This window comes from Paroedura picta, chromosome 1, assembly GCF_049243985.1.
Source record: "Paroedura picta isolate Pp20150507F chromosome 1, Ppicta_v3.0, whole genome shotgun sequence".
Taxonomy (NCBI): domain Eukaryota; kingdom Metazoa; phylum Chordata; class Lepidosauria; order Squamata; family Gekkonidae; genus Paroedura; species Paroedura picta.
Genome location: NC_135369.1, coordinates 98,843,828 through 98,860,265, shown reverse-complemented (window position 1 = coordinate 98,860,265; position 16,438 = coordinate 98,843,828). Strand labels below are relative to the sequence as shown.

Genomic DNA, 16,438 nt, shown 5'->3' with positions numbered 1-16,438 from the left:
GCTTCAGGCAACGGTCTTGGTTTGCAGGAGCACAGAGTTGGCGGGGAACTCTGTGGGTCATCCAGTCCAACCCCTTGCCTCATGCTGAGGCAGGCTGCTGTGCACCAGCTCGGAAGGTCTCCAGGGAAATCTGAGGGGGCTTGCAGCCATGGGGAACAATGGCATCTTTGACAGCAGATGGTGGGCACTGTCCACTGGCCTGGCTGCTGGTCCCTGGCTCAGGTGGGTAGGAAGGCACCCACCCCATGGGTGGGGAATGGAGCACCCAGTGGCCCTCAGCTGGCCACTGGTGTCTGGTGGCCACTGGCCAGGGCTACACCGTTGTCTTCGCCAGGCAATACATGCCCATCTGACAGGCAGTGGGTGCCAGCATTGGGGGAACAGGGGTGCCATGTACTCTGGGTCTTGGGGCATTGTTGGATGCCACTGGTGGGCCTCAGCCAGTGGCATTGTGATGCATGATGGGCCCTACAAGAGCCAGTTTACAGGGGGCACCAACCCAAAGGCTACTCCAGGGGAGAATATCATTGCAAAAGGGGAGGTGGCTCCCTGGTGGCCGGGTCAACCTGCAGCAGTGGCCGGACATCACCTGTTGGCTTCAGGCAAGCCACTCCTTCTGCAAATGGTGTCAGAATCATCACCTGGTCTTGTTTTGCAGGGCGGCCAATCCCAGGTTATTTGAAGTTAATAGGCCAGCCTGGCTTGGAGGGGTGTGTGTCTCATCACAGGTCCAGTATGGAAGTGCTGTTGGTGTGGGTGGGCGAGCAATGCCAAGAGCTTCCCAGGGCTTGAGCTGGAATGTGCTTGGCACAGGAAGTGGCTGCTTAGGACCACACAAGGTATGCAAGGTGCTGCACCCTAGAAGCCGGTGGAGATCTTTGGCCAAGGAAATGAAGTTAAGGCGCCCACATAGTAAGGTACAATGCTCTAAGGGAGCATTCATCTGGTTATATAGTCTCAGTTATGATAGACTGCAGGTGTGTCAACAACTGGTAGATCACTCTGATGCAGGTACCTCTTCATCCCATTCAGGAATTCCCTAGCTTCATATTTATGCCAGCGTTATTTGGCTCCCCATCACGTGATGCCAATGCTGTTTCCAGCTGGAGGGAGCAGGGGCAGACTACATATTAAGTTCTGCAGATCAATCCCTCATACCTCTTCACTTCTATGCATCCGATCTGTTTGGATGGCCTCATTGATCATCTGAGCTTTGCGTTGCAGCCCAGGTCTGCAGATATATGAGATACTGTCTGACCAGGCCAGCCTTGTGGGAGGAGGTGGCTGCAAACCTGTCACCTGTCCTCACCCACTCCCCACATAGCGTGGGGGGCTGGGGTTGCTCGGATTCCAGTTCTAGGAGTGATGGGGCCTCTTTTGACTAGAGAGACCAATTTTGTCCTTCAGGGAGGTTGCTTAAATTATGTCTGGGGCTGGGACAAACAAGTGGTTTAGGGGGAAGTGTCACATGGCCAGCATGAGTTCAGGGAGCTGTCTTGGGACTGCATAGACTCCAACCTGGGAAAGTGGCATGGGCCCCATCTGCCTGTGCATTGGAGACTAAGCATATTGCAGGCTCAGGAGGATGTTTCATGGCTGGGCTACTAGCAGATCCAGTCAGGTCTCAATATGCTGGCAAATGGGGTTACCCCGGTATGACATCCGTGGATCAGAAGGTGTATGTACATTAGTGGTGGTTCACAATGTCACCACGGACTGCAACCTGTAGGACTTAGGGAACCAAAGGTGGGCTGGGCTTCAGTGCTCAAGGGGAACATGTCCAGGGCTTTGGCAAGGTATGCAGTAGATGCAGAGCAGGGCATTGGCCAAGGGAGGTCTGCCCAGGTTGGGTGGCACAGTACTAAGGGCTTTGCCAGGGCATGCAGTACAATGTTTTCCCACAGATCACAACCTGTAGGGCCTAGAACCCAATAGGGTTCTGGTACTTGGTGCTCAGGGGAAACATCTCTAGGGCTCCTGCAGGATATGCAGTATTCAGAGCGGGGTATTGGCTGAGAGCGGCTGGCCCAGGGCGAGCATGGGACCGTGGCCAGTGTCAATCAGTGTGCGAGGGTGCTCATGTAACTCTTTTCCAGTAACAACCTTTTGGTTTCCTTCAGAGCGGCAGTCAACGGGGGTGCCTGATGCTGGTTACAGAGAATGGCACCATGCGGCAGATGGAATGGCATGCTATAAGACCTGGAAGTGATCCACCTGGGGGTCTGAAGGCATCACCTGGCTCGGACATTGTTTGGATGCAGCTGCCTTCCTGGACATTGCTGCGATGGCAGACTTCCTGTTCAAGTGTGACAGTGGGAGTCCGTATTCCTCAAAGCATTGGCTGACCATCATGGGACGTTGGCTTAGCTATAGTTGTGAACGTTGAGCTGAGCACCAGGAAACATTGTTGCAGTAATTTCCATATGACACTTTGCCAGCATGGGCAGGGGCAATGGTGTTGGGCCCTGGTAACCTCAAGGGACAGTTATGGTCTGGACTGAGTGGCTAGGATGCCATGTTGCTAAAAGCTATGTCTCACAAGAAGCCCCACTGGGCACAGTGGACAATCACCAAGGAATGGTCCCTGGTGGCGAGTGACCCTTTCACCTGTCGCCCAGAGTTCTGTGATCTCAGGTGGAGCTAAAGCCTGGGTATCTAGCTGTATTGGGATGTGTATTACTCATTGGGGGGCCCATGGTATGGCATTTGCAGTTCTGGGCCCTTTATAAGAGTGATGGGGTGCACTTGGGATGCACTTGTTGGAGTGGGGCATGGACATCTGGCTCCATGGGATCCAACTTGTTATTTTGAATTGGCTGCAAAATTGAGCGGTGGCGGGAGCTCGAAGAGGTATATACCTATTCGGGCTCAGTGGCGGAAGTGGAGCATGGGAAGGATCAATTTTGGGGAGGCCAAGCTTGCGCGCTGTCCTCCCCTAGATTTGGGGGGCCCTTTAAAGGGCTGTGTGGATGCAGAGCCTGATTGAAGGCTAGCATTTCCGGGGGGCAGGAGAACCCAACAGAGGCTGGTGCCCAGAGGGGTCACTCCATGGTGCCTCCCCCCCTGTTTCAGCCTGCCATTATGTCCGGGTTTTGGGGCTGGATAGCCAAGGCAACCCGTTGAGGGGCAGGCTGTGGTGGGCTTCCTTGTGGTAGGGTAACCACAAGATGGCATGATTCTCTTCCCATGCTTGCCACGCTCAATGTTGAATAAAGGCTGTGGCCAAATATTTTATGCCAAAATTATGGTTGTCAGTGTCCTCATTAGGTGGTCAATATCCCCCTGCAAGGCAAAAAATGGTATTATACCCCAATTAGGGTATATCAAATGAAGAAATCTGGGGATAAAAAATGTTGGCTGTGGAAAGGAGGGAACTTTTATTCATATGTGGTGGGATTGTCCAGCAATAATGAAATTCTGGGAGAAATTATTTTTGGAAATTAGTAAAATTCTAAAAATGAAACTGGAACTTTCAGTCCAGTTGGTTCTCCTCAATTTATTTCTCAATGAAAATGCTCAGTGTAAGCAGAAAATATTGGTGAACTTTCTGATTGTAGCTGCCAGGATGTTAATTGCTACTAACTGGAAAAACGTAGATAATATCTCATTAGATAATTGGCGAAAGAAAATTAGGCAGTTTATGATGTTGGAAAAGTTAACAAATAACATTAAAGTAATTCAAGGGGAGAAAAAGATTGAGGATTTCAATATAATTTGGCTTGATTTGGCAAATTACTTAAGGAAATTTTCAGACTATATGGTATGTGAACTAGTGTTGTAATGTCTGACTTGGAATTATGATGAACAGTTGAAATGTAATACATGAAATGGACATTGTCTACAGGATTCAAATGATATATGAAGCTACAGAGTTGTGCTGTGGTGAATTTTGTTTTTGGTGGGGCGTTTCTGTTGATTGTCTGTTATTTATTGATTATAATAAAATTTATTTAAAAAAAAATAGTTCAGCAGTGGAATCAACTGCCTAAGGAGGTGGTGAGCTCCCCCTCACTGACAGTATTCAAGCAGCAGCTGGACAGATACTTATCCTGGATGCTTTAGGCCAGGGGTAGTCAACCTGTGGTCCTCCAGATGTCCATGGACTACAATTCCCAGGAGCCCCTGCCAGCAAATGCTGGGAGGGGCTCCTGGGAATTGTAGTCCATGAACATCTGGAGGACCACAGGTTCACTACCCCTGCTTTAGGATGATCCTGCATTGAGCAGGTGGTTGGACTGGCTGGCCTAGATGGCTCCTTCCCATCCTATGATTCTATGTTAGCCTCTTATTCAAGGAATAAGAACAATCAAGCTTTACTCCTTGGTCTCTCCATAAAAAGGAGGGTGGATATATATTTATAGAATTACTGATCTGAAAAAAACTGTATCAAGAAATAAAACTTCAGCTAAAATTAAGAAAACAGCAATGCTAGGTAGCATTTAAACAGCATTTCTTTAAATACCTAATACAATGGTTTTATGTGGCAACAAATTAATCAGGTAAAATTTTATGAATGGAATTACAGCAAGATCAAGAGGGAATGAAACATCTTCCTGGTAGCCAAAATATTATTGCAGATGCACTGTCTATGCAATAAAAGTAGTAAAAATGAAGTAATTCAACAAAACTAACTCTTATGCTGTACTTCACACCCAGGTAAAGATAACATGGTTCCATTGGTAAGAAAGTGGGAAGGGGTATGGAGAATACTAAACATTATGTATAAAGATTATTCTTAAACTAACCTTGACAAGAATAAGTTACACACTTGATACAAAGCATTTTTCTGCTAACTGGGAAACATATTATTTCAACACCTATGCTTTTACCTGCTCCTAACCACCACTGACCATTTTTTCTATGCCACAGTGGAACACCTCAGCAATTTACCTGGAACAAATATTTAGCTTATTACCATAGATACCCTTTAAAATGTCTAAATAAATACTTAAAAGTTGTTTCTGTCATTATTGTTTTCAGTTTCATATGTTCCTAATCAATATTGTAATAAGGAAGACATTTACAGTTTCATGATAGATTTTCATGAAATGAAGACCTCACTGGAGAACTTTTAGAAATTAAAATTATACCACTAGAAGTTATACAATATAGTTGCTTGGTCTGCCTCAATGCTTACTTTCTTTCACTACTCCTATAATATTTTGTGAACTTTAAGAGGCAGCTGAAGATGGTTTTATTTAGCACTGGATTTGATTAAAGCCATTCTAAATTGTGATTTTAACTTCTGGTTTTATCTATTCTATTTTATGTGTTTTGTTTATGTTTATATTGTAAGCTTCAATGATCTCCGTAAAGAAGAAAGACAGCTGACAAATGTTTAAAATAAATAAATACATATATAAATATGGCATTTTATTCTAAATGCATGGTTTCTGCACCTCCACTTCCTGCAGAGGAAAGCTACAATTTCCCCTCTTCTTTCAGTAAGAGTTGAAACAAAATTAATGTTCACATGAAAATTGTTAGTAGCTTAGGCAATTTCTTTAAATTTCTTATTTTTAACTGGCTATAGACATGTGTCAAACTGCAGAATTGAAATTTCCACAGACATATAGAAGGAAGAAGGTATTAACATGTTTATCTGTCTGTCTAGAACCACTGTCATTATCACAGTTTTGTTGTGATGGCTGGTCTATAACCTACACTGATTCTAGTATTCTAGTTACATCCATTTTAGATTATTGCAATTTACTTTATGTGGGGCTGCATTTGAATACTGTTTGGAAATTTCAGAGGGTTTAGAATTCAACCACAAGAATGCATCCTTCCCATACTTGAAGAATTTCAGTGGCTTCAAATTCATTTCTGGGTACATTTCAAAGGGCTGTTTTCTTACCTTTAACCATAGAACAGGGTATCGTAAAGAATGCTACATTCATATTATCATGCCTGACCTCAAAGATCTTTGACAGAGGATGCAAGATGGGCATTTACTAGAGACTGCCTCTCCATCTGCTTGTGCTGCACCTTTTCTTTTAGCAATCACATCAACTATAACTAAAACTAGTTTTAGAAGATGATTTTTAAAGGTTTCTTACCCCTTTTGAATGTTTGGGTATCTTTATCCTTATCACACTTGATGGCATTGTGTTGATGTTGGCTTAGTTCTGGTTTATATTTTGACAGGTTAATAATTTTATTCTAATAAAATCAGAGACCAGTAGCAGCTTTAAGATCAACAAAGATTTATTCAAGGCGTGAGCTTTTGAGTGCAAGCACTCTTCTTCAGAGGATGAACTATCATGGTAGTTCATAATCTGAGGAAGAGTGCTTGCACTCAAAAGCACGTGCCTTGAATAAATCTTTGTTGGTCTTAAAGGACCAACAAGGTTACCAGATTTTAACATTGGTAAAGCGGGACACCATTGACCGGGGGGGTGGGGTTCTTGATTAAAAATTTGGTCTATATGGAACAACAAAAATTTTCATAGAACGCAAAAATAGTATTGTAATATATATTTTTAAATTTCAACATAAGTACAATTTGCCAGGTACCACCAGATTTCCCTCCAAAAGTGGGACAATCTGGTCACCTTATTAAAGGTGCTACTGGACTCCGATTTTATTGTGCTACTTCAGACCAACATGGCTACCCATTTGATTTTATTCTACATTAGAATTTCCTAATTTTATTGTACTGTTATTGTGTGGTTTGTTTGTTTGTTTTTTATAAAAAACAACTCATTGGCTCATTATCTTCCTTCCTCAACTTCAGTTTTTAAAACAGTTATTGCTTTTAGTAATGCCCACCTTTTTATATTATTTGTTGAGTTAGTTCCTTAACCTTGGCAGATTCATAGTTAAACTTTGTTTTGGCAACATGTAACTGTAAGGTTTAAAACTAACAATTAATGAAAAAATATCACTTGGTCAATTTCTGTTATTGTTGCACTGCAATGTAATCTTAAGTATCAAGCAACTCCAAGATACGTTAGTATGGATAAATGATCCATTTATGATCATATATATAGAAATTATATAGAAATATGCACAGATACTCCAGTTACATAGAACTGGAGGCTGAATGTATTGAAACTACTGACACGTAAGTTCATGTTTAAAGAAAAGTGATGGAATGAAAAAACTTTGAACAACATAAAAATGTGACAATATTGGAAACACAAAAACAACAATCTAATGCCATGACTAAGACAACAGACAGAAACAATGAAATGCTTCATGTTAGCACAATGTATGTTTTCTCAGGATCCTCTGAATCATTATTAAATCTTGAGCATTACTTTCTCTCATGAATATATCCTTGGGGTGGGGCTGGATGTATGTGTGGTAAAATTGTGTGTGATATTAATATCCTTCCTTCATTAAAAAGACATGGTCATGTCAGCAACTACTGACTTCGTATTTGTTGCATGCTCTATAAAGAATAAGCTTGTATCTTTGACCTTGAGAAAACACTGAAATCTTCAGATGGGAAAAATCACAGACTGTGCACTGAGAGGCACACGCCTTTACAGACATCAAAGCAGAATGAATGCCAAGTAGAAGATACCTGGTTAACAGAAGCATCTGCAATAGCCACAGGTGAAGGAGAGCGACAGGCAGGTGGAGAAGAAATTTCACTGTTGGTTCCCTCTTCCCCAGACTCCTCAGTAACAGGGGACAGAAGTGTGTGACAGCGACCAGCAGTCATCTGCCATGGGAAATGCAATCCCAAAGGATAGGAAGATCATTGAGATACCGTAAGGCATTTCATTTAATGCAATCCTAAAAAAACAGAATCCCTTCCTTACTTGGAAACCTGGACCACAATCTGGTCAAGATACTTGTGCTACTGGAGTTCCAGAACCGGAACTCTAAATGTCGCTACTCTAAAAAATACATACAGAGTATGTGTGACGTACACCTTAAAATTTTCATTTTAATTTCATTTTGTTATTTTTGAAAGGACACAATTACTGTTTTGCTGCATTTCTGGGAGCATGGACATTATTTCCAAAATGTTTCAGGAAACATATTTCAGTTCAGGGCACTGGTAAACAATGGGTTTACCAGTGGTAAATCTGGTGTCTGGACTCTCACCTACTGAAAACAGTGGTAGTAGTCCTGTTCTGTGGAGGGTGGGCACCAGGTCTCCCACCCATTTAATACAGTCAAAAATCTGGGGGGAAAAAACCTGGCATTTCAGGAGTACCTTACTTATTTTAGTTATTTCTGGTCTGAAATAAGACAGGGAATTTCTGACACTGTTTTGACTTAGAAATATCTGCATGTACATCTCTATCAGATGGACCTAGTGTAGATTAAAGTCATGACACTAGGGGACATTAAAAAAAATTATTTCCCTTATTGAAAAATGTCCAGGCTACTTTTATCTCCAATAGGGAAAAGGGACGGAGTATGAGACGTGGGTCGTTCCCCCGCTTCTATCAGAACAATTACATGAATAAAGGGAATTTTGCCTTCTTTTGCATCTATGTGGCCTATATACCAAAAGTGTATTAGTAATATGGACATGAGATCTTTGCTACCTCTACTTACTTCTGGAGAATTGCTAAAAAGCAACGTAATTCTAAATATACACAAACCATGAGAAAGAAGGAAAATAACACAGGAAATAACCAATGATGTGCATTCAGAAATGACTGGGACATATAAACAGAGAAACATTTACATTTTCTCTGCATAATAGATACTTGACAAATGTTGCAAATGTATATGCCCAAGTATTCAATGAAATAAAATATAACAATAAATGAACCATATTTCTTTTCTAAAGCTTTTAAAAATAAATGTTTGTTTATTTTTACTTTTCCTCACTCTCAGTTCTACTCTTAGGCATCCAACCCATATAGACAAGGCTGCTGCAAAACAAACAAACAAACAATAAGGAGCATAAGCCCCAACTGACTATAAGCGTATATGATTCCCAATGAGACAAATTATTATTCAAAGTGAAACAGCTGAAGTGACAACACTGGCCCAAGTACTTCCAAAGATAAGAAACAGGTTTATATTTTTTAAGAGACTCACTTCTGTTCCCTTCATAAATAATTGTGGGTTTGCAAAGCTGACAAATGCATAAATATGAGCTTCAGTGTTTTCTAATCTGCAATATCCAGACATCTCGTTAAAGCATAGAAGCCACATGGGCTGAGGCAACAGTCTGCATAATAGTGTAGGAAAGATGCCTGGAAATGACATCTCCCTCAGCCACCTTACGCCGTCTTTGCTTACCATAACAACAGAGGGATGAGCTGAGTGTGCTGGAAGGAGTTCTTCTGAATCCAGTTCCTCCATTCCTTCCGAAAGACCTTCCACTTCGGTCACTGTCAGAAGCATAGTGGCATGCTTTGCTTTCATTGTTAGCATCTTGCACTTAGAATTCAGGGACGCTATTTGTTCCTGATAGCCTTTAATCTTCTGTGCCAGCTCCTGAGGAAACATTTTTCCCTGTGAGACTCAGAGGCAGCATAAAACCTACTAGCAATTCTGTTTCCGTTAGAGAGGCTGACTTGCTTCTTTAAGGTCAACCAATAAAATCACAGCTGTCTGTTTCAGAAGCCCTACATCAGCAACAGCAGTAGCTGAGCAGCAGGATGTTGACTGTGGCGGAAAACACAAGTCAGGCTGCATCTCACTACGCTGCTAAACGACTGGGGGAGGGGGGGGGAGAGAGAGAGAGAGAGAGAGAGAGAGCGTTGTGCAGTGGAACTGGAAAAGCACTACTAAAGCTTCTCTACTTGGGACAGATAGGAAGAACACCTGGCTATCATTTTTCATGATAAGCATATTCTGCAAAGAAGCTTTTCATTTGAAACAATGGGGAAAAGAATCTCTCTCTCCCCCCCCCCAATACTAAAACAAGCTGAAAGTGCCCAGATAGTGCATGCCAGGGAAATGAGGTCATATGGTGACCTGAAGTACAAAAACAAAAAAAAAGCAATGTTCAGTTCTCACAAGTAGAATACAATGAAGAGACAGCAATGCAGAAGGCTGCAATATGTGCTGTGCTTTTCCTCTTGCTTTGTCCTAAAACACTGAAATTAGTAGCAGATACAGCAACAGATTTGGCATATTCATATTATTTCACAGAGCATTCATTTATTTTCTCCTTATATCTCAGTATTGTATCTTTAAAGTCACAACTTGGGCAAAACATAAGCACACACTAATCTGGTACTAAACTTCTATTTTCTAAGACTTGCTGTCGCAGCAAATCTGTGTTTAGGAGTTTAGGTTCACTGCCTGCCACATGAGCTGGCCTCACAAATCATATTAACCTAACATATTAACAAAAGAATGCCACTGGAGCATGATGACAGACAGATATGGTAACACAAATATTTGGTTAGGGTTGTAATAAACCTCTGTAGTGTTGGAAAACTATTGTGTTGTGAATGCTATATAGGAACTGAAGGTAAATTTAGGTTTTACATCTAATTCATTCATACAAAAGCAGTTTAAAACAGTTGCAACCTCACCAGTTTTAAGTACTGAATTTCCTCATTTTAGTATCTAGAGTAACCTTTTTTAATACAGGCTCAACGACAGAAGTATCTGAGGGACTGCCTTTTGCCCTATGCCCTCCACAGGGCCTTATGCTCTGTGGGTTCTAATTTGCTGGTCATTCCTGGGTGGAGTCTGCACAGAGCTTTTATTCCAATCCCAGGTCGATTCAATCCCTGCCGTCTCCACTGAATGCAATTTCCATTTTGATTTTGTCTGATTTACATTTTCCCTCTGCAACAAGCATGATCGATCCAGAGTGATCCTAACTTTATCCTGCAATATTTAGGAATGGAAATAACCCTCTATATTTTCAGAATCAGATTGAGAAAGCATAAGAAACCATGTGGATCTCCAGCTGCTTCACATTTGTTTCCAAAGCTCCATGGTAGAGAAGCCATGATTGGCCAAGGCTGTAAGTTTTTTTAAAAAGGGGAAGCCCTAATTTTCTCTCAACTTAAGCTCTAGAAACCTTAACTTCTGTGGGTAGAGATTTGCCTCTTGGGTTTTTTCTCTCCCTCCTCTACTCCCCCCCCCCCACTTCAAGAAAAGAAAGAGGCTCTTGCTGCACTTGGCTCCCCCCTCCCCTTCTCAGCCTCCCTAAGCATGTACAGAACACTTTTCTGTTTCAATGGGGGGGGGGAGAGGAAGACCCCCCCCCCATTGAAACAGTTCAAATCGATCTGGATTCAGCAGGATTCACAATGGAATAAACAAAGTAAGTGCAGAATCAAGTGCGCCTGCCCTCAACTAGTGCCAGGGCCTTTTCAGTCCTGCCTGGTGGAATGAGTTCCTGGAGGAGCTGTGAGCCCTGTGAGAGCTTTCAACATCATGCAGGGCCTGCAAAATGGAACTTTTCCATCAGGTTTATGGTTGAGGCCAGCGCGACAAGGAAGATCTGTTGGCCCCCCTGCCAGGATAGTGCTGTGTATGGCGGCTGCGGGTTTCATCTGCCCCTTCTTCCCGCCTCCCTCTATGAGTTTTGTATTGGGGGAAGGGATATGTTCATATTGTGTTTCCGCCATTTCTTCTTTTTTATATTTTGATTACTGGATTGTGATGTTTTTATGTCTGGGTGTTTTAATGGAATTTTATTAGGGTTTTTTACTCAGACTGATGTAACCCGCCATCTGGGAGCTATTTGGGAGTGGCGAGTAATAAACTGAAACATAATAATGATAATAATGATGATGATGATGATGATGATAATGATGATAATAATAATGTAGGCAACTTTGTATTGGTTTATATCTATATTTTTAAATTGTGATTTGGGGAATCCAGAAAACTGGATTTACTCCCCTAAATTGTGTGAACCAGTAGTGAGTCAGTAGTGAGCAACCAGGGATAAGACCGTATGGAGTGGGAAACGTGCTATAGTCTCGGCAGCTTGGTTCCACCCTCGCTCCCAACCTCCCTTCTCCATTTCCTGCTTTGAGTAATTTATTTTTAATGGTATGCTCTGTGTTGCAGCGGGACCGCAAACCTACATTATTCAAGGTGAAATAAAATCTTTAAAGCGTCCAGGGTCTTCTTGGGATAAGGCAGGCAAAACACAGCCCTATTTTTGTTTTCTAGAGGTGGGAAATGAGCTTGGAAAGGGAGGGGGGATTGAGCAGTTTTCTCCCGATCATTCAGCCATGCCTGTGCTTTGTTTTTAAGCCAACCATTAGCACAAAATGTATCTTTGGGCTTCTGTTACCTGTCTCGCCTTCTTACAACTCAGGCAGGCAAAAACAGTCCCATTTGCATCTTCAAGAGGTAGGAAATGAGCTGGGAAAGGGGTGTGTGTGTGATCTGCCTTCTGCTGATAATACAGGGATCTGAGCAGCTTGTTTGAAAGCCAACCATTAGCACCAAATGTCTTCTTGGGCTCCAGGGACAATGTGCAGCGTCTCAAAAATCCACCCAGACATAAATAAAGTGCAAAAAACCCTACAAATTCAAAAGGGGGGGAATGCTGTCTCGTTCTAGTGTTTCTTCATAGCAATGGGGAAGTATTGATTTCATTAAAGATGCATTACAGCATAGCAACCCGGAAGTTCTTTTTAAAAAATTAATTAAAAAAAATCAATTTGGGGGCTGGGGTGGGGAAGAAAGTTTCAGTCCATGAGAGAATTGCTGTGTTGTGATTGGTGGCCTGCTGTGATTGGCAAACCAAGGAGAAAAGGGAGAATATCGGCTTGTTTTCCCTTGCAGTCTTGTCAGGAGGCAAAAAGCTTTGACGTGGCAGAGGGAAACATGGCAGGGGTCTCCCCATGAGAAGGGCTGCAAATGCGAGATTTACCATCCCGTGTTTGTCAGCAAGAAGCCACTCACATTTTATCCCTCCATGCAGAAATGGCCCATGTAAAGACTTCTGTTCCCTTGGTTCATTCTAAAGCCCTCTTTTCATCCCACACAAGAAAGAAATCTCCAGTAGAGAATGGAATGCAAATGAGGCTTCAGGGCAAACACGTATTAGTCTTTACATACACTGGGATTCTTGTGGAAACCAGAATAGAGAGAGAAGAGTTGCCACAAGTATGGCCTAACTATGAGGAAAGGCATTAGATAAAGACAAAAGAGCTCTAGTAACACCTGGAACTTTGAATCTCATTTTGTTTTATATTAGACACAAACTATGTACAAAATTAAAGATTTTAGAGCTCTACTACAATACTTTTCAGAAGAATTAACTCAGTTTTTAAAAGATCATGGGTGAAAATGAGCGCTTTTTCCAGAGCTATTGTTTCAGTCTCCATGGAAACACATGAGTACAGAACAGCAGCATGCTGGGTTAATAGATAGAAAGCGAATGCAAAAATTTACTATTGATATATTACTTAACCGTTTTCCATTTTCTTCTGATGTTTGCATAGATTTTAGCCCTCATATAAAGGAAGCAGGAGGGATGATACATTTTAGACATTTTATTAAAATAAGTGGAGCCACATTACGTATCAATCATGTGAAATGCAAATGAACAAAGCACAGAACTAAGGCTTAAAACCTGATTTGCAAGCCTAAAGGTGATAAGCTGAGGAAACCAGTTGCTCGGCATTTCAGGGGAAACATGCTTCATCTGTGAGACAAGCTGTCAATTCAGTGAAATAACCTGATAGCTTCAAGGACTGAGCACCTTTCAAACTGCGCCGGGAATCTTGCCTGATTGCCATGCTAATTATACACTTACTTCTCCAGATCTCATTGAGATTCAGAAAGAAATTCTGGAGATGTGAATAAATGAGCAATTTAATTAAGCCAGGGAGTTGTTTGTTGACATACGATCTTGATAGTAATAGACATGCATGATTCATTTGATAGATTAACTTGAGTAAGAGATCACAGCTCAATTCAGGCATTATATCTGAAAGGAGGGATCATTGTAACAATCAAATTAAAAAAAGACCCTAATGTGCTTGGTAACTGGTTTGCAAAGGCACCGGAAAACTGATTAAGTCCATAATGTTAACTGTCACTGACAGCATCATTTTGCACTCTGAAAGGTGATAAAGCTTCTGGAAATAGAAGCGAGTCTTCATATTTTAAGCCTTCTTAACTGTATTTCTAAAAGATGTCTGAAGAGATTACATTATTGGTCCTAATGTTCTTGATTAAACTGAAAAAGTTTTTTTTGCCTAGTATTTGCAGAATAATGACACAATGATAAAAATATTTTCAATGAATCCCTCATGCTGCAATTATACATATGGCAATATAGAGTTACCTAAATTGATGTCTGCTTACATTAAACAGATTAACTATGTTTTCTACCACTTAGATATCTATATTTTTTCCACAGAAGCCATTGAATCACCCCAATCCTAGAGCTCCACTGTGCATGTAGGGTTCATAATGTCCCCATCCATCTCTGTGAGAGCAGAAACTGGCCTGTGGGCAAGCCCACAGCACACCCTCCTTGCAAAATGAATCCCGCCCGATACCTGAAAGTGTCCTTAAGCTGTGACAAGAAATAGACACAATGAGATCAACAACTGCATTACAAAATATGGAACACAGGGAGGGAGGGAAGGTCATGGCCAACTGTCTGAGCACCCGACAGTATGTGACTTAAAAAAGGAGATAGAAGACCCTGAATATCATGCCCTCACCTGGGTTGTTTCTGCACTTACTTTGTTTTTTCCAGTGTGGATCCTGCTGAATCCAGATCGATTTGAACTATCTTCCTCCCCCGCCCCCATTGAAATAGAAAGGTGTTCGGCACGTGCTTAGGGGAGTTCAGAAGGGGAGGGGGGAGCCAAGAACAAGCATAAACAAAGCAATAGTTTTATTTACATGTGATTTACCATAGTTCAGATTTCATAAATGCACCCCAAAACATGAAAGGGAGGGAAGAGTCTCAAACCCAGATTTTTCTCAGTAGTTTATGGAATGAGTTTTAGGTGCTTATGTGAAAATTGTACTATCTCCCAGGTACCTGGTAATTAAGTTTTTTGGTATCTATTTTTTTATTTTAATAATGTTTAAATCTACCTATTATGCTAAATTATTACTACAATATTTTTCATGTTTTTATTGTTTTGTTTGTTCAAAAAGTACCACAAGAATCCCTATATTATGAGGCAGCAGAAAAATAAACAAATATGTACATAGCATTATTTGCAAATTACTCTCTAAGGACAGACCTTCATATTTTGCCACCACACAATGTCAATCAAGTCTGCTGTATTAGGGACTTTATTTCAGGGAAAAGCTGGTATTGATTTTACATTTTAACAGAAGGAAAAATTGAATGAGGATCAGTCTAAATATGCTGTGAGAATAATATTCTCCATAATATTCTGTGTGAACACATTTTGACATGAATAAACTGATTGAGAATACAATGGTCATAGCAAACACTCTTTTCCAACAACCCAAGAGACGACTCTACACATGGACATCACCAGACGGTCAACACAGAAATCAGATTGACTATGTGCTCTGCAGCCAAAGATGGAAAAGTTCTATCCAGTCAATAAAAACTAGACCAGGAGCTGACTGTGGTTCAGATCATGAGCTTCTTGTTGCAAAATTTAGGCTTAAATTGAAGAAAGTAGGGAAAAGCACTAGGCCACTCAGGTATGAACTAAATCATATCCTCGACGAATACACAGTAGAGGTGACAAATAGATTTAAGGAATTAGATCTGATAGACAGAGTGCCTGAAGAACTATGGACAGAGGTTCGCAACATTGTACAAGAGGTAGCAACTAAAACCATCCCAAAGAAAAAGAAATGCAAGAAATCAAAATGGCTGTCTGAGGAAGCTTTACAAATAGCTAAGAAGAGAAGGGAAGTGAAAGGCAAGGGAGAAAGATACACCCAATTGAATGCAGAATTCCAGAGAAAAGCTAGAAGAGATAAGAATGCCTTCTTAAATGAACAGTGCAAACAAATAGAAGAAAACAAATAGAAGAAAACAATAGAATGGGGAGGACCAGAGATCTTTTCAAGAAAATTGGAGATATGAAGAGAACGTTTCATGCAAAGATGGGTATGATAAGGGACCAAAATGGTAGGGACCTCACAGAAGCAGAAGAGATTAAACAAAGGTGGCAAAATTATACAGAACAACTATACAAGAGCGAGCTTAACATCCCTGATGACCACAATGGGGTAGTTACTGACCTGGAGCCAGACATCCTGGAATGTGAAGTCAAATGGGCCTTAGGAAGTCTGAGTAACAATAAAGCTAGTGGTGGTGACAGCATTCCAGTTGAACTATTCAAAATCTTAAAGGACGATGCAGTAAAAGTGCTACACTCAATATGTCAGCAAATTTGGAAAACCCAACAATGGCCACAGGATTGGAAAAGGTCAGTTTACATTCCAATCCCAAAGAAGGGCAATGCCAAAGAATGTTCAAACTACCGCACCATTGCACTAATTTCTCATGCTAGCAAAGTTATGTTCCAAATCCTACATGCTAGGCTCCAGCAATATGTGGACCGAGAACTTCCAGAAG

The 16,438-nt window shown here is 41.4% G+C and overlaps 1 protein-coding gene across 11 annotated transcripts in view; it reads right to left on the bottom strand.

The window, feature by feature from the left end:
* The window catches only part of SYNE1 (spectrin repeat containing nuclear envelope protein 1), a 493,810-nt gene that overhangs the window by 178,083 nt on the left and 299,289 nt on the right, over positions 1-16,438 (bottom strand). For 9 of the 11 annotated variants that reach the window (XM_077349398.1, XM_077349413.1, XM_077349457.1 and 6 more), the window contains 2 exons: positions 9,217-9,414; positions 7,532-7,672 (listed from right to left, as the gene is read on the bottom strand). In XM_077349398.1, the coding sequence (XP_077205513.1) occupies positions 7,532-7,672; positions 9,217-9,414 (339 nt within the window). The remainder of the gene's footprint in view (positions 1-7,531; positions 7,673-9,216; positions 9,415-16,438) is intronic. The other 2 variants (XM_077349448.1, XM_077349475.1) reach the window with 1 other exon arrangement.